This window comes from Branchiostoma lanceolatum, chromosome 1 (genome assembly GCF_035083965.1).
Source record: "Branchiostoma lanceolatum isolate klBraLanc5 chromosome 1, klBraLanc5.hap2, whole genome shotgun sequence".
In the NCBI taxonomy this organism is placed as follows: domain Eukaryota; kingdom Metazoa; phylum Chordata; class Leptocardii; order Amphioxiformes; family Branchiostomatidae; genus Branchiostoma; species Branchiostoma lanceolatum.
The window spans coordinates 12,355,494-12,372,528 of NC_089722.1; the positions used below are offsets into that span (position 1 = coordinate 12,355,494).

The following is a 17,035-nucleotide window of genomic DNA, read 5'->3' on the forward strand; positions in this document are numbered from 1 at the left end:
CAATGACCTCACATGATGAGGTCAATAGAATATGGCGGCAAAATGTCACGAAACGCGCGAATTCCTGCAAATTACACGTAGAATTTTGACGAATTTTGTCCCACAAGGCGCACAAGTGTAAAGTATTAGAGCCCACACAAGCAGGTAAGTGTATGATTGTACAGTAGACCAAATTATTTTGTGTTAGATTTCTTATTTAGCAGAATTGTTGACGATTTTCTAGTTGTGTTGGCTGAATAATTTTCGTGTCTTATACTTGAGTGACACAAAAGATTATACTTTGTATGATGCATGGTTCCTTAAGGTGTATGTTCACGTGTAGCACCACACTGAGTAGCCAATAGGAGGGAAAAGGAAGAAATTTGAAGTCAAACTCTGAGCCTTAACGATGAATTGGAATCTTATCAAAAAATTATGGCTGTGCTAGATACACTAGCTGGAGGAGAGGTCGAGTAGAGCAGAGGTAGAGTAATCTAAAGTAGAGGTAGGGTATAGTAGAGTAGAGAAGAGAAGAGAAGGGAAGGGAAGGGAAGGGTAGGGTAGGGTAGGGTAGTGTAGGGTAGGGGTAGGGGTAGGGGTAGCCGTGGCGACTCTTTAATCGGGTATATTTTGCTGTATGTCTAAAGACTCTTTAGACATACAGCAAAATATACCCGATTAAAGAGTCGCCACGGCTAGGGTAGGGGTAGGGGTAGAGTAAAGCAGACGTGTAGACTGAGGTAAACCAGAGGTACAGTAGAGTCAGAAATTAGGTGCACAGCTCCAATTTTGGTTGCACAAAGGTGCACATGCACCCGGTATGCCTAAACACCTCACCCGACCTCATCCGACCTCACCCCACCTCATCCGAGTCTAAAATGCAGTGTATAGGGGGCAGGAACATTATTTGACGTTCTGGATACGTTGAATATGCAATTATGAATGCAAAACAAGCAGCAAACTCTAAATATTTATCAGTTTTTATAAGTTACTCCGCTCGTTTCTAAGATAGAAGATTTCTGGCCGCCATATTGGATCATGCCACTGTTGGGGTCTACATGGGGAAGTTCTTCATACCTTTTTTATTTATTTTTGTCCGACAGGACGATAAGACGGTGGGTACTAATTACATTTTCATCACAAACCACTCATAGTAACTGTACACAATAACTGTACACAGTATCTGTACACAATAACTGTACACAAAGTGTTTTTCAGCCTCGAATACACGCACGTAGTGTGTATTCATTGCGCCGGCCGTCTTGACCTCCCATTACCTATAAAACTGGTAAATACTTCAAGTTTGCTGCTTGTTTTGCATTTATAATTGCATATTTAACGTATCCAGAACGTCAAATAATGTCCCTGCCCCGTATACACCGCATTTTAGACTCGGATGAGGTCGGGTGAGGTCGGATGAGGTCGGGTGAGGTGTTTAGGCATACCCCACATGCACCCAGTATTTCAAACCCTGATAATTGAACTATTTGTGCCTGCAGTTTCAGTTCAAGATGGAGGATCCAGAGAGGAGTAACCTGAGTAGTCTGGACCTGTACTCAGACATGCTCGGAGAGACAGAAGAAATGAATGAAGGAGGAGGGAGGGGGACGACAAAGGAACACAGTGTCATGAGTTCCATGGACCTGTACTCTGACATGCTCGGAGAGACAGAAGAAATGAGTGATAGAGACAGAAGACAGGCGGACCCATGCTCAGACATGCTCGGAGAGACAGAAGGAATGAGTGAAGAAAGGAGGGGACAGGTGGAAGAACAGAGCGTCTTGAGCTCCATGGATCTGTACGAAGACATCATCGAAGAAGAGCGGGAAAACGAGAAGTTTGAAGAGGTGATACAGACACCATGTTTTTATTTTCCAATAGATTTGTAGGTAAAAAAACAACACTTCCAGACTTTGAGTTGATAATTTACATTGTCACCAGTATAATAAAAGGATGATCAGTTTTCAGTGAATACTCCACCTGGTGATACTGTTCATCATTGCAGGTGGAGTTTAGAATAAATTCATGAATGAACCAATGAATCCGGTATCCGAATTTTCGACAGCGGCACAACAGTCGCTATGAAATGCATTCTAAGTATTCTATGGAAGTCTGTGTGATAAAAGTAGAACCCTGTGTAATAACAAAAGTTATTACCTGGTCTAGAACACCTGTATCAAACGTTTTTGTGGCCCAGGTACGACATAATGTTCATCATTGCAGGTGGAGTTTAGAATGTGCAGTGTGTACACTCTTATGTTCAGTTGATACAAGTGCTGATCCGTTTTTCTTCTGACCCCCTCCCCCTTCCCTAGTTAAGAAGCGAGGTCACTAAGACAGCAGGACAGATGGAGGAGCTCATGTCTCAGATGGAAAACATTCAGACAGAGGTACGGAGTCTTAGAACATAAGTCTAAGGAACCTGCAATATTAGCTTGTTGTATACTATAGAGAAAGAAAGACAGATCTTTTGAATCATGAATCTTTTGTGAACTTAGATTCTTAGCCTTAGATTTCTCAGTTGTTAGCTTTTTTGATCTTGTGGTCCTGTAGTATAAGGTATTAAGGGTAATAGAATTGCTATTTTTTCATGTTTCAAAGTGAAACTTTTTCTGCTGTGTTGTCTGTGGTGACCATTAGTGTCTGTCACACTGATGGTTTTATAGGTCCCCTTGTTGCTGTAACTGGATTGTTTAATTCAGCTGTGGTACAATGTTCATGTATGTATTGTTACCTGTGGGTTAATTTGGGTGTACAGTCAAACCTGTACTAGTGACCACCTGTACATAAGGACTACCTGACCATTGATATTCAGTCAAATCTGTTTAAGTCACCACCTCTACATAAGGACCAAATGGCCAATGTGACCACTTTTTGGTGGTCTCTTATATAGTTTTTCTCATTGACACAAGGATTAAGAGCCCTGTCTATGGTGACCACCTGTCCACATAGACCAGATTTTATTTGTCCCCTTAGTGGTCTTCTTGGGCAGTTTTGATTGTGTTATTATTGAATGAAAACAACTCTTGTCCTCCTGTTCCCCCAGAAACAGTCCCTTGCTAAAGAGAACCAGGCCCTGAAGAAGAACATCTCCGCTCTGTTTGTCACAGCGAAGGCAGAACTGGACAGGAAACAGAAGGAGATCGCTCGACTCAGGGCAGAGTAAGGCCAATAATTCTAACAACTATAACTGTATATAGATCTCCAGGACCTGTCCCTCCGTCCCAGGATGGAAATTTGCTTGTTAAGACAGGAAAAGAATTTGCCCCATCTGTCCAAAAACTGGAATTAATGACTTGAAATTGATTATATTTTTGTGAGCTTAAAATTACAGATGTAACATGGAAAAGTAACAACATGGGCTCCCAAACAATGAGTGGGACAGAGAAGCTGGAGACGTACAGCCCTGATATAGATACTGTTAGTGTAAATTTTTACATCTTCACCGTGGTTCAAGGTTTTCACAGTGACATCTCTACCTCAAAATCATAACCCTGTTAATTAAATAGTTCTTTCTATTGTATTGCCAGTGCAATAGAATTGTTTCTACCACGAAGTAAAAACACAGCGAAAACTTCCATTCCATGAAATTTAGTCCTCGTGAAAATAAATGTAATCTACTTCAATTGATATATATTATGGAGGTCTTTTCAAGCATTTCCCCCCCCTTATATATACCTGTTTGGATCTCTGGATTGGTTTTCATTTACCATCAAGTGTCATAATGAATATACAAATGTACAACCTTCACTTTTTAATCAGCAACAAAGTAGAGGTTTGTACATGACCGTAGGGCTGTATGCTTTAATTAGGGAGTATACAGTAGTAACAGTACTATACTTTTTTTTCCAACCGATGAACATCAATAAGCTACACCTATAAACTAAGATATTTCATTCCAGTCAGGCCTGTGAAGTTATAGGTTTCCTATAAACTGGATCAGGTCCAGGTGTGGAGCTCAGCAATAACTGAACCTCAGCCCAATATCCTGTCTGCCACTGCTGGGTTTTTACTGGGCTGATATTGATCCACGTTTGGTGGTGGGAAGACAGGAGGAATGATTCTGTGTCACACGGATGATGCGGGATTGTACAAGGGGTCATGTGAAAATGTTAAATGAGGCAGATTGTAGAGTCAATTCCATGTCACTGAGAGGGTTTTCAAATGATATTGCTAATAAGTTTGAACAATTTTAGAGAAAAGACTATTTCAGTCAAAATAATTCCAGACTGTTCAAACAATTAGAAATGAAAGTTTGAACATGCTTGAACTCATCTATATATTTTGGAAATATTAAGAAAGTATTTGCACAAATATCTCTTTATTTAGAACAGTTTTCAAACATCTGTGTGATTGTTCTACTGTTGGAACATGTTCCAACATTTTGCATCATTCTCAAAATGGTAGATTTGGGTTATTGCCCCCATAAAAGTAGGTGCTAATCACGCTCTATTGTCTGCCTCTGTATATTTTTAGATTTCACATCTGGACACTGGCAACTCTTTTGTCTTTAAGTGTCTATGCATGGCACCTAGGCCTAATCCCCTATACTTTGAAGGGATGTGTGAATTGCCCTGTTCCCAGCCCACTGACCCAGTTATATCATATTTGTAGAATGTTGGAACATGTTCAAAGAAATGATCAATCTATGTTGCAACAGTTTGGAAACTAATACAAATAATGTGTTCAATGTTGGAAATTTGTTTAACCTGTTGGAACACAGCATAAAATATTTAGAACATCAAATAAATGTTGGAAATTGTTCTTAACAGTTACTTATCTCACATAGATTGTTACAAAGGTTTTGTGAATGTTAGAACAAAAGGCAACAAACACCCTCTCGGTGACATGGAATTGACTCTAGATAAGCGATAGGTCATCATTTGGGGAGTTTAATGCAAAATTGTGTTTTGGGTGAAGTAAACTTGGCACAAAAAGTTCGGAAACTTTATTTCAGTCGATCACATCTCCATGAATACTTTATCAAAGGAAGCTCGCAGCGAATCAGACAAAGTGGAAGGGACTGAAGGAAGACTGAATGCGGCTGCTGGAGTTTTCAACTACTGCAGCAGCAGAAAACAGTGGACTACTACAGTCAAACCTGCCTAGGCGACCACCTTTTCAACGCGACCACCTGGCCATGGCGACCGCATTTTCTCGGTCCGGAAAATTTTCCCCATAGGCACAAGCATTAAGCTACCTGCCCAAGGCGACCACCTGTCCAACGCGACCGCGACCGCCACGAATTGGGACCGCACAGAGCACAATCCCTGCCCATGGCGGCCGCCTAATTTTCAAGCGTGTGGTGACATCGGATCGTTTTGTTGTCGGATTTCACGGAAATGTTTTCAAGACTTTGAAGGACAAAAATAAGGACAAAAATATATGGAATAGCAATGTTATAGCATCGATTCCTCCATGAAGTGTTTTAATAAAACGTTCCCCCTTCATAAACAAATTGTAAAGACAAATGTTTGTGATGTTGTGCCTATCGTTATCTTATAGTTTACCGAAAAACTCAGTTCTGTTTAAACTCAATTTTCTAAACGAATACGTAGTGCATGGCGTCAAAAAGTCAGATTTCACAGAAATTATTATCTATTTCTTGTATTTTCAACAAAAATGTGTCTGTGTCTTTAAATTCCACCGGAAAATGACTTCGCGGCGGGCAAAACATAATTTGGGCGAGAAATGTTGTTCCCAGGTCCCGACGCCATCTTGGATTTGACGTGGCCCGGATTTGGCGTACCGCTGACCTTTCTAAAACACGATGCTTTTGTGTATGAACATTTACGAATACTCTAGTTATTGAAGAAAATTAATATTCTTATTTTCTTTTTATTTCCATGAATCTCACAAACCTTTATTGGACGCTGTGCGTTCTGCTACACTGACTCATACCTTTCGATGCGGTCGCACAGAGCTTGACGGTGCGGCGCGACGAAATCACACCGTTCCGTTTCATCTTTAGTTGTCAGATCGAAAACTTTTTGACCCTTTTCTCCAGCGGTCGGCGCCCCAAAAAAGGCTGGGGCCAGCAGGTGTTTTCTAGGGATTTGTCTTAGGCCTTAAAGCTTTGATGATGTGTGTGTGTGTGTGTACTATTTTATGTAACGTGTGAATGCTGGAAGGGGCTGCGAGATCATCGAGGCAACCATTGTTTTGTACACAAAATTACGACGAAAATTTGTACACGATGTAGGGGTATACAATTATTACAACGATAACGGAAAGTGTAATTTTTGTAGGATTTTTCTGTCAATGAGAATTGAACCTGGTGGGAGTCATGCTGTCTAAATTCACATAATTTTCTATCCATTTATGTACTATATTTGAAAACCTCGCCCTGGAAACATGTGAGTGGAATCCTCTTCATGGCGACCACCTGTCCATCGCGACCGTTTTTGCTCGGTCTGCCGGGTGGTCGCCTTGGGCAGGTTTGACTGTACTACTAAAAAAAAATGCATTGTGTCATATATCATTGGAAATGCTAATTTTTTGCCCTTTACAGTGATATCCCGTTTGTTATGATTGTAGATTCATTATTCGTTATGATTACGCTTTTGTGCAACAAGCACCTTGACTGATTTTTTTGGTTGGTCGTCCGAAAAAGTGCCCAAATTCTGCTAACGTCATACACTGTGTTGGCAGTGAAATTTCTGCACTATTATTTTGTGACTCACTTGCAATTGCATAGTCCGACGTAAGCTCTGGTGTTCGACTTTTGAATATAGGATCATGGCAACTTTGGTATCATGTTGAAAAGGCTTTCCAATGAAACATGATTCTATACAATTGCTAAAGTTTCTTTGATTGTTTATTGTTTGTTGTGTTTTTCCTGCAGTCTGGAAATGATGCAAATGAGGAGAGGGGCACCCAGAATCCCTCACTCCAGGCCCCCCGACAACAGGTAGGACATCCTTTTATTTTTCTCTTTCCTTCATTATATCATCTTAAGATTTCACAGTAGCTCCTTCAATATGGATCACATAGACATAGAACATATAAACACTCTCTGTAAACATATTTGATGTTAAAGATCTCCAATGTTTTTTTTCCATTTCATCTTGGGATGTCATGGTAGCTTCTTCAACAGGCTAATTCACATGGACAAAGAACAAGCAATAGAAACTCTCTGTAAACATATTTTATGTTAAAAATTTGCTAGAAATCTCCAAATCTTGAAGTAACCAGTGTTTTAGCCATATTCTGATTTATGTGTATAAAGCGGCCTGCATGCCGATTTGGGCTTCTCATGAATGATTAATAAACAAAGGTTCAAACAAGCAAAACGAATGTGTTTATCTGCTCCATTTACAGGGATGACTACAGCAGACCTGGACCATCAGGTAGAGAATCCACAACCACAAGAGAGGCTACTTCAACTCAGAGGGAGCAGAGAGACAGGCGCCCAGGGGCCTATAGACAGAACAACATGGGGAGTCATCAGCAGGGAGAGTCTCCAGACAGAGACAGAAGTAAAAGAGAAGGAACTGGTGTCTTAAAGTCTCATCCTGAGCACAGCAGGACACAGACTGGAGACTTAAGATGTTCTAAATCTCCTGAGAAAGACCAAGACCGGGGGAATGGTACCAAAGACAGGACATATCGTTCCAAAGACACAAACCCTGAGCTAAAAAGGAGAGAAACAAGAAAGCAGACAGCTGAAAAACTAGACAGTGTACAGCATACAGAAAAATTAGTTGGAGATGGGAGTAAGCCCAGGCAGTTAAGCCAAGATAAAGACAAACTGAAAACAAAAGAAAGAGAAGAGATGCAAAACACAGTTGAAAAATCAGTAGAACATTTTCAAGAGAGAAACAAGTCAACTGAGCACAGAGAGGAAGAAAAAAGTCCTCATGGCCCCCATACACCATCCTATCCTTACCCTAACTCTGAGGAAGATGTAAAGGAGTCCCAAACGTCTCCCAAGGAAACTGTGCTTGGAGGTCCTAAGACTCCTCCAGAACCTTACCCCTATGAAGATGCTGATAAAAGTAGGAACTTAAGAAAGGACTCAGAAAAGCAACATGAAGTCAGAAGTAGGGTGGTAGGAGATGAAGAGAGCAGGAGACATTCTGGAGAAGGGAAGAAAGATTCTGCCTACTGTTCATCTAGCAGTGAGAGCCTCAGTAGACACAGTAGGGAAAATAGTGTAGAAGATAAGAGAGATGAATATAAAGAAGATAGAAAGAGAGACAAGGACACCAAATTTGACTCAAAAATAAGGAAACAGTCAAGAGATTCATCCAGAGAAAAACATCAGAAAGATGGTAGAAATAGTCATGAAAAAAGGTTAGAAGATAAGAAAACAGAGCATGAACAAGACAGAAGGAAAGAGGATATCTCTAGTGGTGACTTGAGACAGAAACTAAGACAGAAGAAACAGCCCAGAGATAGGTCCCAAGACAAATCTTCTGATGATCGTAAAAATGGGGACCATGACAAAGGGAGAAGAGTTGAACAGAGAGACCGTGACTCAAGGAGAAGTAAAGAAAGCAAACATGGGAAAGAATCTAGTAGCAGAACAACAGAGAGGGGGAGAGAGAAACACAGGGATGAGAAAAGATCTGCAGGGAGGGACAGAAGTAATGCCAGGCTACCGAAGGAGGGAAGAAACTCCTCAAGAGGAGACAAAAGTGAAAGGACCCAGCAACTTGGAGACACAAGGGAAGCTCACAAAAGAAAGAGGTCATCTTCAGGCGAGCAAAAACATCTTGAAGAAAGAAGAAAAGTTTCACCTCCAAGGAAAAAGCAATATGAGAAGGATCATGATAGACATCAACAGTCTAGGGAAAGAAGACAGTCCAGATCAAGACACAGGGACAGGTCTGAAGAAAAAAACAAGGAGAAGTCACGACATAGGAGCAGTGGAAGGTCGAACCGTCTCCACGACAACAGTAAGGAGCCTGAGCAAAGGGGTCATAGGTCGAAGTTCGTGAACTACAGAGACAGGTCCGAAGGCAGGGATAGTGGCTCTGACAGGTACAGGTCTCTCAGTGTGGAGACAAACTCAACATCTGGAAGCAGTTCGGCAAGTAGTGTTGCTGCATATGGTGATGTTCAGAAACACTTACCTACTAGCTTTAAGGGCTCTCTTCGCTCTTCTAGGAGTAGGGAAGCTGATGGACTGCAAGAGAGGGTACCTGCCTTGACAAGCTCTGTTAGTGGCAGGTCCTTCAATGAAGAGCCCATGGAGAAGTCTACAGCTGACTCCATAGGGGAAGGGACAGGAGCTTTAGATGATCAAGCCAAAGCAGGGGAAAGTCAGGAACATTACAAGAATGGTGATAGACTACCAGAAAAACATCTGACAAGTCCTCAAAGGGGCAGAGATGACGGAGAAAAATCCATACAGAACAGCCCAGACTGTGCCACAGACAGGTCAGCAGCTGTAAGCAGCCAGCTGTCAGTAGCAGCAGGTAACCACCTCCAGGACAAGTATGATGAAAGCGAGACGGAGGAAGTGACAAGCACCACAACTGAGCAGCCCGACAGAAGAGCAACAGTCAGAGAAAAGCTTCTTTCTGAAAGCGCTGAAGAGCTGGGCTTGATCATGGCCCCTGTGAAGAGAAAGAGAGACGATATCAAACAGGGACACTTTAGTTCACCTGCTGCTAAGAAGAAAAAGGCTTCTCAGAACACCCCGACGAAAAAGGGAAGACTTTCTCCAAGGAAGAGTTTGAAGGAAAGTCCTTCCAAGAAAGTTACATGTAGTCCCAAGAAGTCTCCTCACAAGATTCCTCAAGAAGTTGCAGAGTCTTCAGAAATCACTCCAAAAACCCTTGTGTCTCCTCGAAAGACTCCTAAGAAATTGTCCCCCCAGACATCTCCAAAGAAGGCGGCCATATCTCCGACCAAAAGTCCAAAGAAAATCTTCAAGTCCCCTCAGAAGACACCCAGGAAATCAGCCGGCACTCCCAAGAAGAAGTCTAAGTCACCGAGGAAGACAGAAAACCTTGTGGAGAAGTGCAGGAGCATCGTCTGGACGGGGAAGAGCGCCAAGGGGAAGACCGTCAACCTTTTCCACATCGAGTACGAGACGGCGGACAACGCGGCGCGGGAGGTGTTCCGTAACTCACCCCTCCTCAGCCCGGTGAAGCCCCCCACCCCCCAGCTGAACCTGAGCGCCAGGAGCAGTGATGTAGAACTCCCCAGTGGGGACGACTCCTGCAGTCTCCCTCTCCCTGCCATCAGTGCTCAGCTCAAGACAGACAAAGTGGAGATGGAAAGACCGGTACCTTGTTACCATGGCAACCTTGGCTTCAGCAGTTTCCATGGCAATACAGATACCTCTCAAAACTTTGTCAGAACAGAGAGAGTGCACCTACAGCAGGAAGAGCAGAGATTGTCAGAGGGTTTAAAGAGCGTGACATCATCACAGCCTCCTTTTGTGTCAAGTGAAGACACTTGCAGGAGTGGGTCCTCCTTAGAGGAACAAGACTTTCCAAGGAATTTCCCAGTTCCTTTCAGTGGAGGGTCTGAAATGTCGGAGTCACAACAACATGTTTCAGTCCATCTCCCTACAACAGACATAAAACAGCAGACAAACTCTTCAGAATCAACTGGGCCTTTTGAGGTCAGCATAAATGCTGAGGATGCAGACAAGTTAGCAAGTCAAGATCCAGACCTCAAAGACAATATGCAGACCCAAGGTAGTCACACATCAACACAAAAATGGGGGGATGACAAAGATCAGGACCATGTCTCAACAGAGGGCAACAGTGCAGATCTTGAGGAATCTGAGAAAACAGCAATTACCGTACAAAGGAAAGAGCCACCCATAAAAACTGATGAGGAACTCCGCAGAAATGTCCAGTCTAGTTTACTCAGTATCAGCAACGACTTTGACTCCAGTACAGCAAACCTGTCCAACGAGGAGCTCTTTGCTGTCGAGGTGCTCGCCCAACTTGCCGCTGCAGCTAAGACACCAACACAAAGCCCTGTAAAGTCTGCAGTTTCTCCTCAACAGACCTCCCCCAGGAAAGGAGGTGCCAACAAAAGTCCAATGAAGGTGGCTGTGACAGGGTCAACGCCCTACCGGTTGTTTTCTCCTGGGAGAGTAGAACCTACCATTGCAGCGGAAGTAGAGGTGGGGTCAGGGTGTGCTCAGAAGAAGGGTTCGAGGCAAAGAAAGGGTATGGATTCACCATTTATTCCCCCACAGCATTCAGCCTTGAGCAAAAAGACAGAAAAGGAGAAGCATGACAGCAAAAAGGAGAAGATGTGCAAGAAGAGCAGTGATAAAGACCCTAAGAAGGCAGATGAAATGATGTCATACCACAAGAAAAAGGACAGAAAATATTCAAAGCAGTCAGCAGAAGTTTTAGCAATACCTGAACAAGACAGTGTAAGCAGTAAAGCCAAGAATACAAAAACAAACAAAGTGCCACAACTAGAAGTCAAACCTGTAAGATCAAGCCCAATGAAGACACAGGGTAAAGTAGCTGATGCTGCAAAACCTCCAAAAGCAAGCCCAAGAGAAAGCCCCAGAAAGGCCAGTACTGTGACTCCCGTTAAGAGCAGAGAAGCAACATATGATAAGAAATCTCCTTCTGCCAAATGTGTCACAGCAACAACAGACGTCAGCAAACAGAAAACAAAAGACTCCAAACATGGAGAAAAAGATGAAGGAATTACAACTGAAAGCCTGCAAGAAAAGCAGACTCTAGTACAACCAAGGAAGGAAGCCAGTAAGACAAGCAAAAATCCTCCTATATTGAAAAATGACAGTAAAGCATCACCATCATGCTGTGTGTGGCAGGCTAGACAGACACCAGAAACGGAGACAGAAGCAACATGTACTGACTTAGAGCAGAACAGTTGTCCAGACAGGCTATATGATAACCTAGAAGAGATGCATAACACTATTGTCCTCTCACCCAAATCAAATGGACTTCAGATTAGGGCGGTTGAGAAAAATACACCACAGAGTGAAAAATCTGCTCATGATACCGGTAGTTCAAAAGCAAAGGTACCCTCCCTCAGTGCAACAATTGGAGTGACCAACAGCACCCAAATCCTTAGTAGTTGTTCAAAAACCGTCCAGAGCTATCCAGAATTAAATCAAGGGGGTTCATTGACTGTGCCAATATCAAGCAAGAACTTGCAACAAACTGTATGTAGTAGCAAAGACAACCCAGAAACAGAATTGATAGGCAAAACAGGTAATAGAGTTCATGATGTTCAGAACACTAAAGAAACAGTGCCAAACAATAGCTTGAAGAAACAGATACAAAAACTACCAGAAAAGGTGGTCACAAGCACCTCATCTATTCAGCATCCCCCTCACAACAGTCCAGACACAAAACTTGTTGAGAAGCATGCACCAAAGCAAGCCACAGAATACAACAGTTCTAAAGACCAAGATGACAATACACCGGACATGCAACTTGAGGAGGGGGGCAGAGTGGATCTGTTTACCAGCAAGAGTGACAGTAATGTGGTACGAGAAGTTGAACTGGTGCAGAAAGTGCAAACAACAGAGTGTGTTGCTAGTACTGAACAAAATCAAACTACTGCGGATAAACAAAGGATACCAAACAAAGAGACACAGTCACAGACTGCTAAATGTCGAGAGAAAGAAGAAAATGACGCAGGAGAGTGCACTTCAAACGAAGAAGAACTCTATACTATTGTCAAACAAAAGGTGCAGAAATATAAGCCACAGTCACAGATGTCTCTGTCTAAGAAGGAAAATGCAAAACAAGAACATGAAGAAGGCGAGTGCACATCATCAGATGAGGAAGAACTAGACACCACCGTCTTGTTGCCTTGCAGCACATCAGAAGAGAATGGAGCACACAACTCTATTGAGATGGAGACAGCAGCGTCCTTCAACAGTGACACCAGCCTGCCACGCCCCTCCACACCCTGCGGGCTGCGCCAGGAGATGACCTTGGACCAGTTCTCTGTCCTTGACCCCGACGACCTGAGGTGTCAGAGCGCCATGTCCATCGATGTTCGTCTCATCCCATCCACCCCTTCAGGAAAAATGGGCCCACCCAGCAGGGGGGGCACACCCTCAGGAAAAGATGCTGCTCCAACACCTGGAAAGTCACAACCATCACTTCCAAAAACACCTGCGGAGAAGAGGCAGTCAGGTGCATTCCGACAGCTGTTCAACTCTCCTCCAGGTGGCAGGTTTGCGAGCACACCTGCTGCTGAGAGACCAAAGCCGCCAAAGTTTCAACTAGACGTGTCAATTATCAGTACAGGTAAAGAGGATGACAGTCGGTGTCTGGACGCACCTGTGATGGGAGAAACAGTGGATAAAACCATGCAGGATATCAGGGATACTGTGAGGGACGGAGACACAGTAAAACTATGTGAGGCAGCTAATATAGCAGTGCAGGGTAGCAGCAAACTGCATACAAAGGATGTGAAACATTTGGAGACAGACAAAATGTGCAGGGAGATGGAGGAAGAAAGGAAGACATCTAGTGAAAAGAAGAACAGGACTTCCCCTGGAAGTGGGCGAGCTGACACGATTGTTGCCTCCTCCCCCAAACTGGCTCCTCCCAGGAGAGTGCCCAGCAAAACAGACGCCTTCAGAAAACACCTGGCTGTTGAAAACTCAAAGAAAGACGCTGAAGATGCCAAAAAGCAAAAGGAGGAGAGTCATAAGAAGCCCAAGTCAGTGAGAACACCAGAAAAAAAGTTGAAAAGGAAAGCCTTGGATCCTTCTGACTTCTTCCCAGATGTCTCAAGTGATGAAGATGACATCTCTGATGGTCTTGGAGATCACCAGGAAGAAATAATGGAGGTACCAGCCCCTAAGAGTAAGGTTTCACTGGGGTCACTTTCAGCTAGACACGCATCAACTCATGTTCCTATAGTGTCTTCAATTAAGAAAAAATCTCTCAGCTCTGAAGCACCGTGGCAGCAGCAGGTTGAAGAGACTGCTAAACACAAGTCAGCAGACATGCCAAGTGTTTCTCCAAGTGCCAAGGTCTCAAATCTACTCCCTGCTCCAGCCATGAAACAAATCAGTACCAAAGGTCCTGCATCAGCTGTTCACCCAAAAGATGCAAAACAGGGAGCGAGCAGTTCAGATAGGCAAGCTGGTGTCAGTTTTGGAAAAGCAGTGCTTGGTACAGACAATGGTTCAAACTGCAACACCATTATAGACACTGCTGCGGTCGAAGCAGGCAGCAATCATACTAAAACTGCACAGAAGGAAAGAGCCACTGGTGTTCGTAACGTGGCGTCAGAAACTGGTCCTGTGGCCTGGCATGAGCAAGATATGGTACCCAACACTGTGGTCGCTTCAGCAGTTATATCTGGGACAGAAGCACCCATGCCTCAAACTGTCTCTCCTGATCAGATCCCCAGCTTTTCAAATCCTCCAAGTATCCAAATGTCAACAGATGTCTTACCATCAGTTCCAGCAAATATTCAGACTCAAAGCAAAGCTGAATCACTCCCAAACAAGCCACTGCATTCACTCTGTACAGTAAGCAAATCCCATGGAGGTGTTGCTTTTCCGCATGACCTTCCCTCAACTTTTCTGCCTCACAATACTTTGTCAGAACCCTGTGTGCAAAATTCCGTCATCCCAACACCCCTGGCATCTAATGTAGAACATGTCCCCATTCAGCAAGGGCTGACTCCCCCTATCTCATCTGCAGATGGCATATTCCGCGTTCCCTTACCGCCCGTGAATCATGATCCACCGCCCCAGCCTGTGTCGCAGCCAACTCCGCCAGTTTATGTCGCAGAGAGGCCAGTCATCAAACTGAACAAGTTCTCGTATGCTGCAATCTGTGCGCTGGAGGCAAACTACGGATACGAGTGGCTGTGGCCGGTAAAACCACAACAACAAGAGACGCTAACAGCCAAGCAAGAGCCGGATTTCTTGTCAATGGCAACAGGAAGTGAGCAGACAAAGTTGTTCGTTACAACCTGTGAAAGTAATGTAGAAGCCACACAGCAACCACATCCCCTGCAAAGTCACCAATCTTCACCAAGTACACAAATATTACAGCCTGTTGTTGGTGGGGAAAGACAGAGTTTTTCTGCTGACATATCTTCTGTTACTAACGGAAACCGAGATGACAGGAATGACAGCAGCGTAGTGGGGAAGGTGTCCCATGCAAGGGACAGAACTTCAGGGGTAGTCACTACAAAAATAAAAGGAAAGACAGTGAAGGACCTCCTTTCTGAGTCAAGGAAACAAAAGGGAAAATCTCATCAGCAAAGTGGTTTAGTTGCAGGTAGAGGAGCAATGTCAGCAAACACAGGACTGAATAATCAAGTGCAGCAAGTTGTGCCTCAAACAGCTCTTCCATCTGTAACAGGTGTGCTTACGACAGGTGTGTCACAGGTGCCAGGTGTGTCACCGGTGTCAGGTGTGTCACAGGTGTCAGGTTTGTCACAGGTGCAGGGTCTGTCACACATGGTAGGTTCATCACAGGTGCCAGGTGTGTCACAGGTGCCAGGTGTATTATCTTCCACTGTTGGAAACACGGCTCAGATTGTGTATTCCGCTGACAGGAACATTTTCGATACCCTGACAAGAGAGAGCATAGATGTGTCCATCACACCTGTGACTGGCACACCTATTCTTACAAACCAACAAGAAAATAAAAGTACTGGATCAACTGTTGCCCTGCCAAACAATCGAAACCAGCAAAAGCAAAACGATGTGCAACAACCTCACAAGCAGACACTTGAAATCAAAACATGCAATGAGAGAATCACATCCCCCAACCCAGACATTTGGTATGAAGCATTCGGCTCTCCCAAGGCAGCAACCCTGTGCACAGAAAGGTCTGAAACTCAGAAGACAATAGCACACAAGGACAAGGGCACAGTTGATCCCAATGCATCTGTGAACAAGTGTCTTGAAGAAAACTGCCGAGAAACCGAGGAAGGAGAATTGTCAGAAGGAGAAATTATAAGTGACGATGAAGATGTGAAATCTTCTGGGACATCATCATATACAGCAATGCACAACATTAACAACAAAGACAGTCACTGTAGGGAGCAAATGTATACCAGCACTTTTAAAAGAAATGAGGATGTTTCTGGAAGACATAACAATAGGCAACACAGTGAACAAAGGACAAAAGATAACAGAGATTCACACAGGAGTAGAAGTCAGAAAGCAGCAGACATGAAATGTGATAGGAAACAAATGGACCGCAGCCGACATGGCTCGAGAAGGCCGACATCAGAAGAGGGAAGGTTAAGAGAACAGAACTATAAGGAGGGATGGAGGAGGGCGGAAGGGGGAAGGACTGAGCATGGTAGACGGGAGAAGGTATCCCGGGACAGAGATGCGGCGTCCAGGGAAGGAGAGCAAGTCTCCAGAAAGGCTCGAAGGGTAGAAAAGAAAGCCAGAAGGTGATGGAAAATGTATTCAGGTAGATACAAAGTACCAAGTAAGAAATGCAACAGGTGCATATTTCTGGTTCAATATTGTGGTTCAGATGTTTTGTTTCAGTGCTTCAGTTCTGCTGTATTCATCAGACTCCGGCCACACAACCATTTTATCCGTAATCAGATGCAAATTTCATTTTCTTCATCCTCCAATCAGTGAAAGAATTTTTTTTAAATCATTGTACAGGCAGATTTCATTATGAAGAAAACTTTGTGTGGCCTTAGTGGGAATAACATTGATTGAATTTTGAATATAAAGACAGATTGAAGGTTGAATTCTTTGATTTTAAACTCTTTGATTTCTACATTGCTAGAAATCCTGCCCCGAGACTGTTTCTGTCCTAGTGTTTGCCTGACTTTGCCAGAAGATGATATGAAATGGCCTCACTGTTGATGTTCCTCGGGCAATAGTGTTGTAGAGTACTTACAGCAAGCCGACAGGCAGATATCTTATAACGAGCACATCTCTCTGAATGTGTTATCTGATAGTTTATGTAGCATAATAATGTCTAATCAACTTTTGAGAAAAATGCAATGTTTACATCAACTGTGGTTTATTCATATATTTATGTTTTTATTTTGAAAATGTGCCTTATTTGTGAAATTGTAATTGATGCAAAGTCTTAATATACATGTAATTGTAATGTTGAATAAACCTCTTTGGAATTTAAAA

At 43.4% G+C, this 17,035-nt stretch overlaps 1 protein-coding gene across 1 annotated transcript; it reads left to right on the top strand.

Annotated features, from left to right (window-relative positions):
• The first annotated feature begins 3 nt into the window (after positions 1–3).
• On the top strand, positions 4–17,035 carry LOC136435085 (microtubule-associated protein futsch-like). The gene is made up of 6 exons (XM_066428292.1): positions 4–144; positions 1,479–1,826; positions 2,295–2,369; positions 3,026–3,141; positions 6,824–6,889; positions 7,300–17,035. The coding sequence occupies exons 2-6, from the start codon at positions 1,491–1,493 to the stop codon at positions 16,328–16,330; spliced, it is 9,624 nt and encodes a 3,207-aa protein (XP_066284389.1). The 5' UTR covers positions 4–144; positions 1,479–1,490; the 3' UTR covers positions 16,331–17,035.

Excerpts from the sequence above, each read along its gene's own strand:
- LOC136435085 (XM_066428292.1), top strand. The coding sequence starts at position 1,491 with ATGGAGGATCCAGAGAGGAGTAACCTGAGTAGTCTGGACCTGTACTCA. Across the intron at positions 1,827-2,294 it reads AAAACGAGAAGTTTGAAGAG|TTAAGAAGCGAGGTCACTAA; the intron begins GTGATACAGACA and ends CCCCTTCCCTAG. Across the intron at positions 6,890-7,299 it reads TCCAGGCCCCCCGACAACAG|GGATGACTACAGCAGACCTG; the intron begins GTAGGACATCCT and ends CTCCATTTACAG.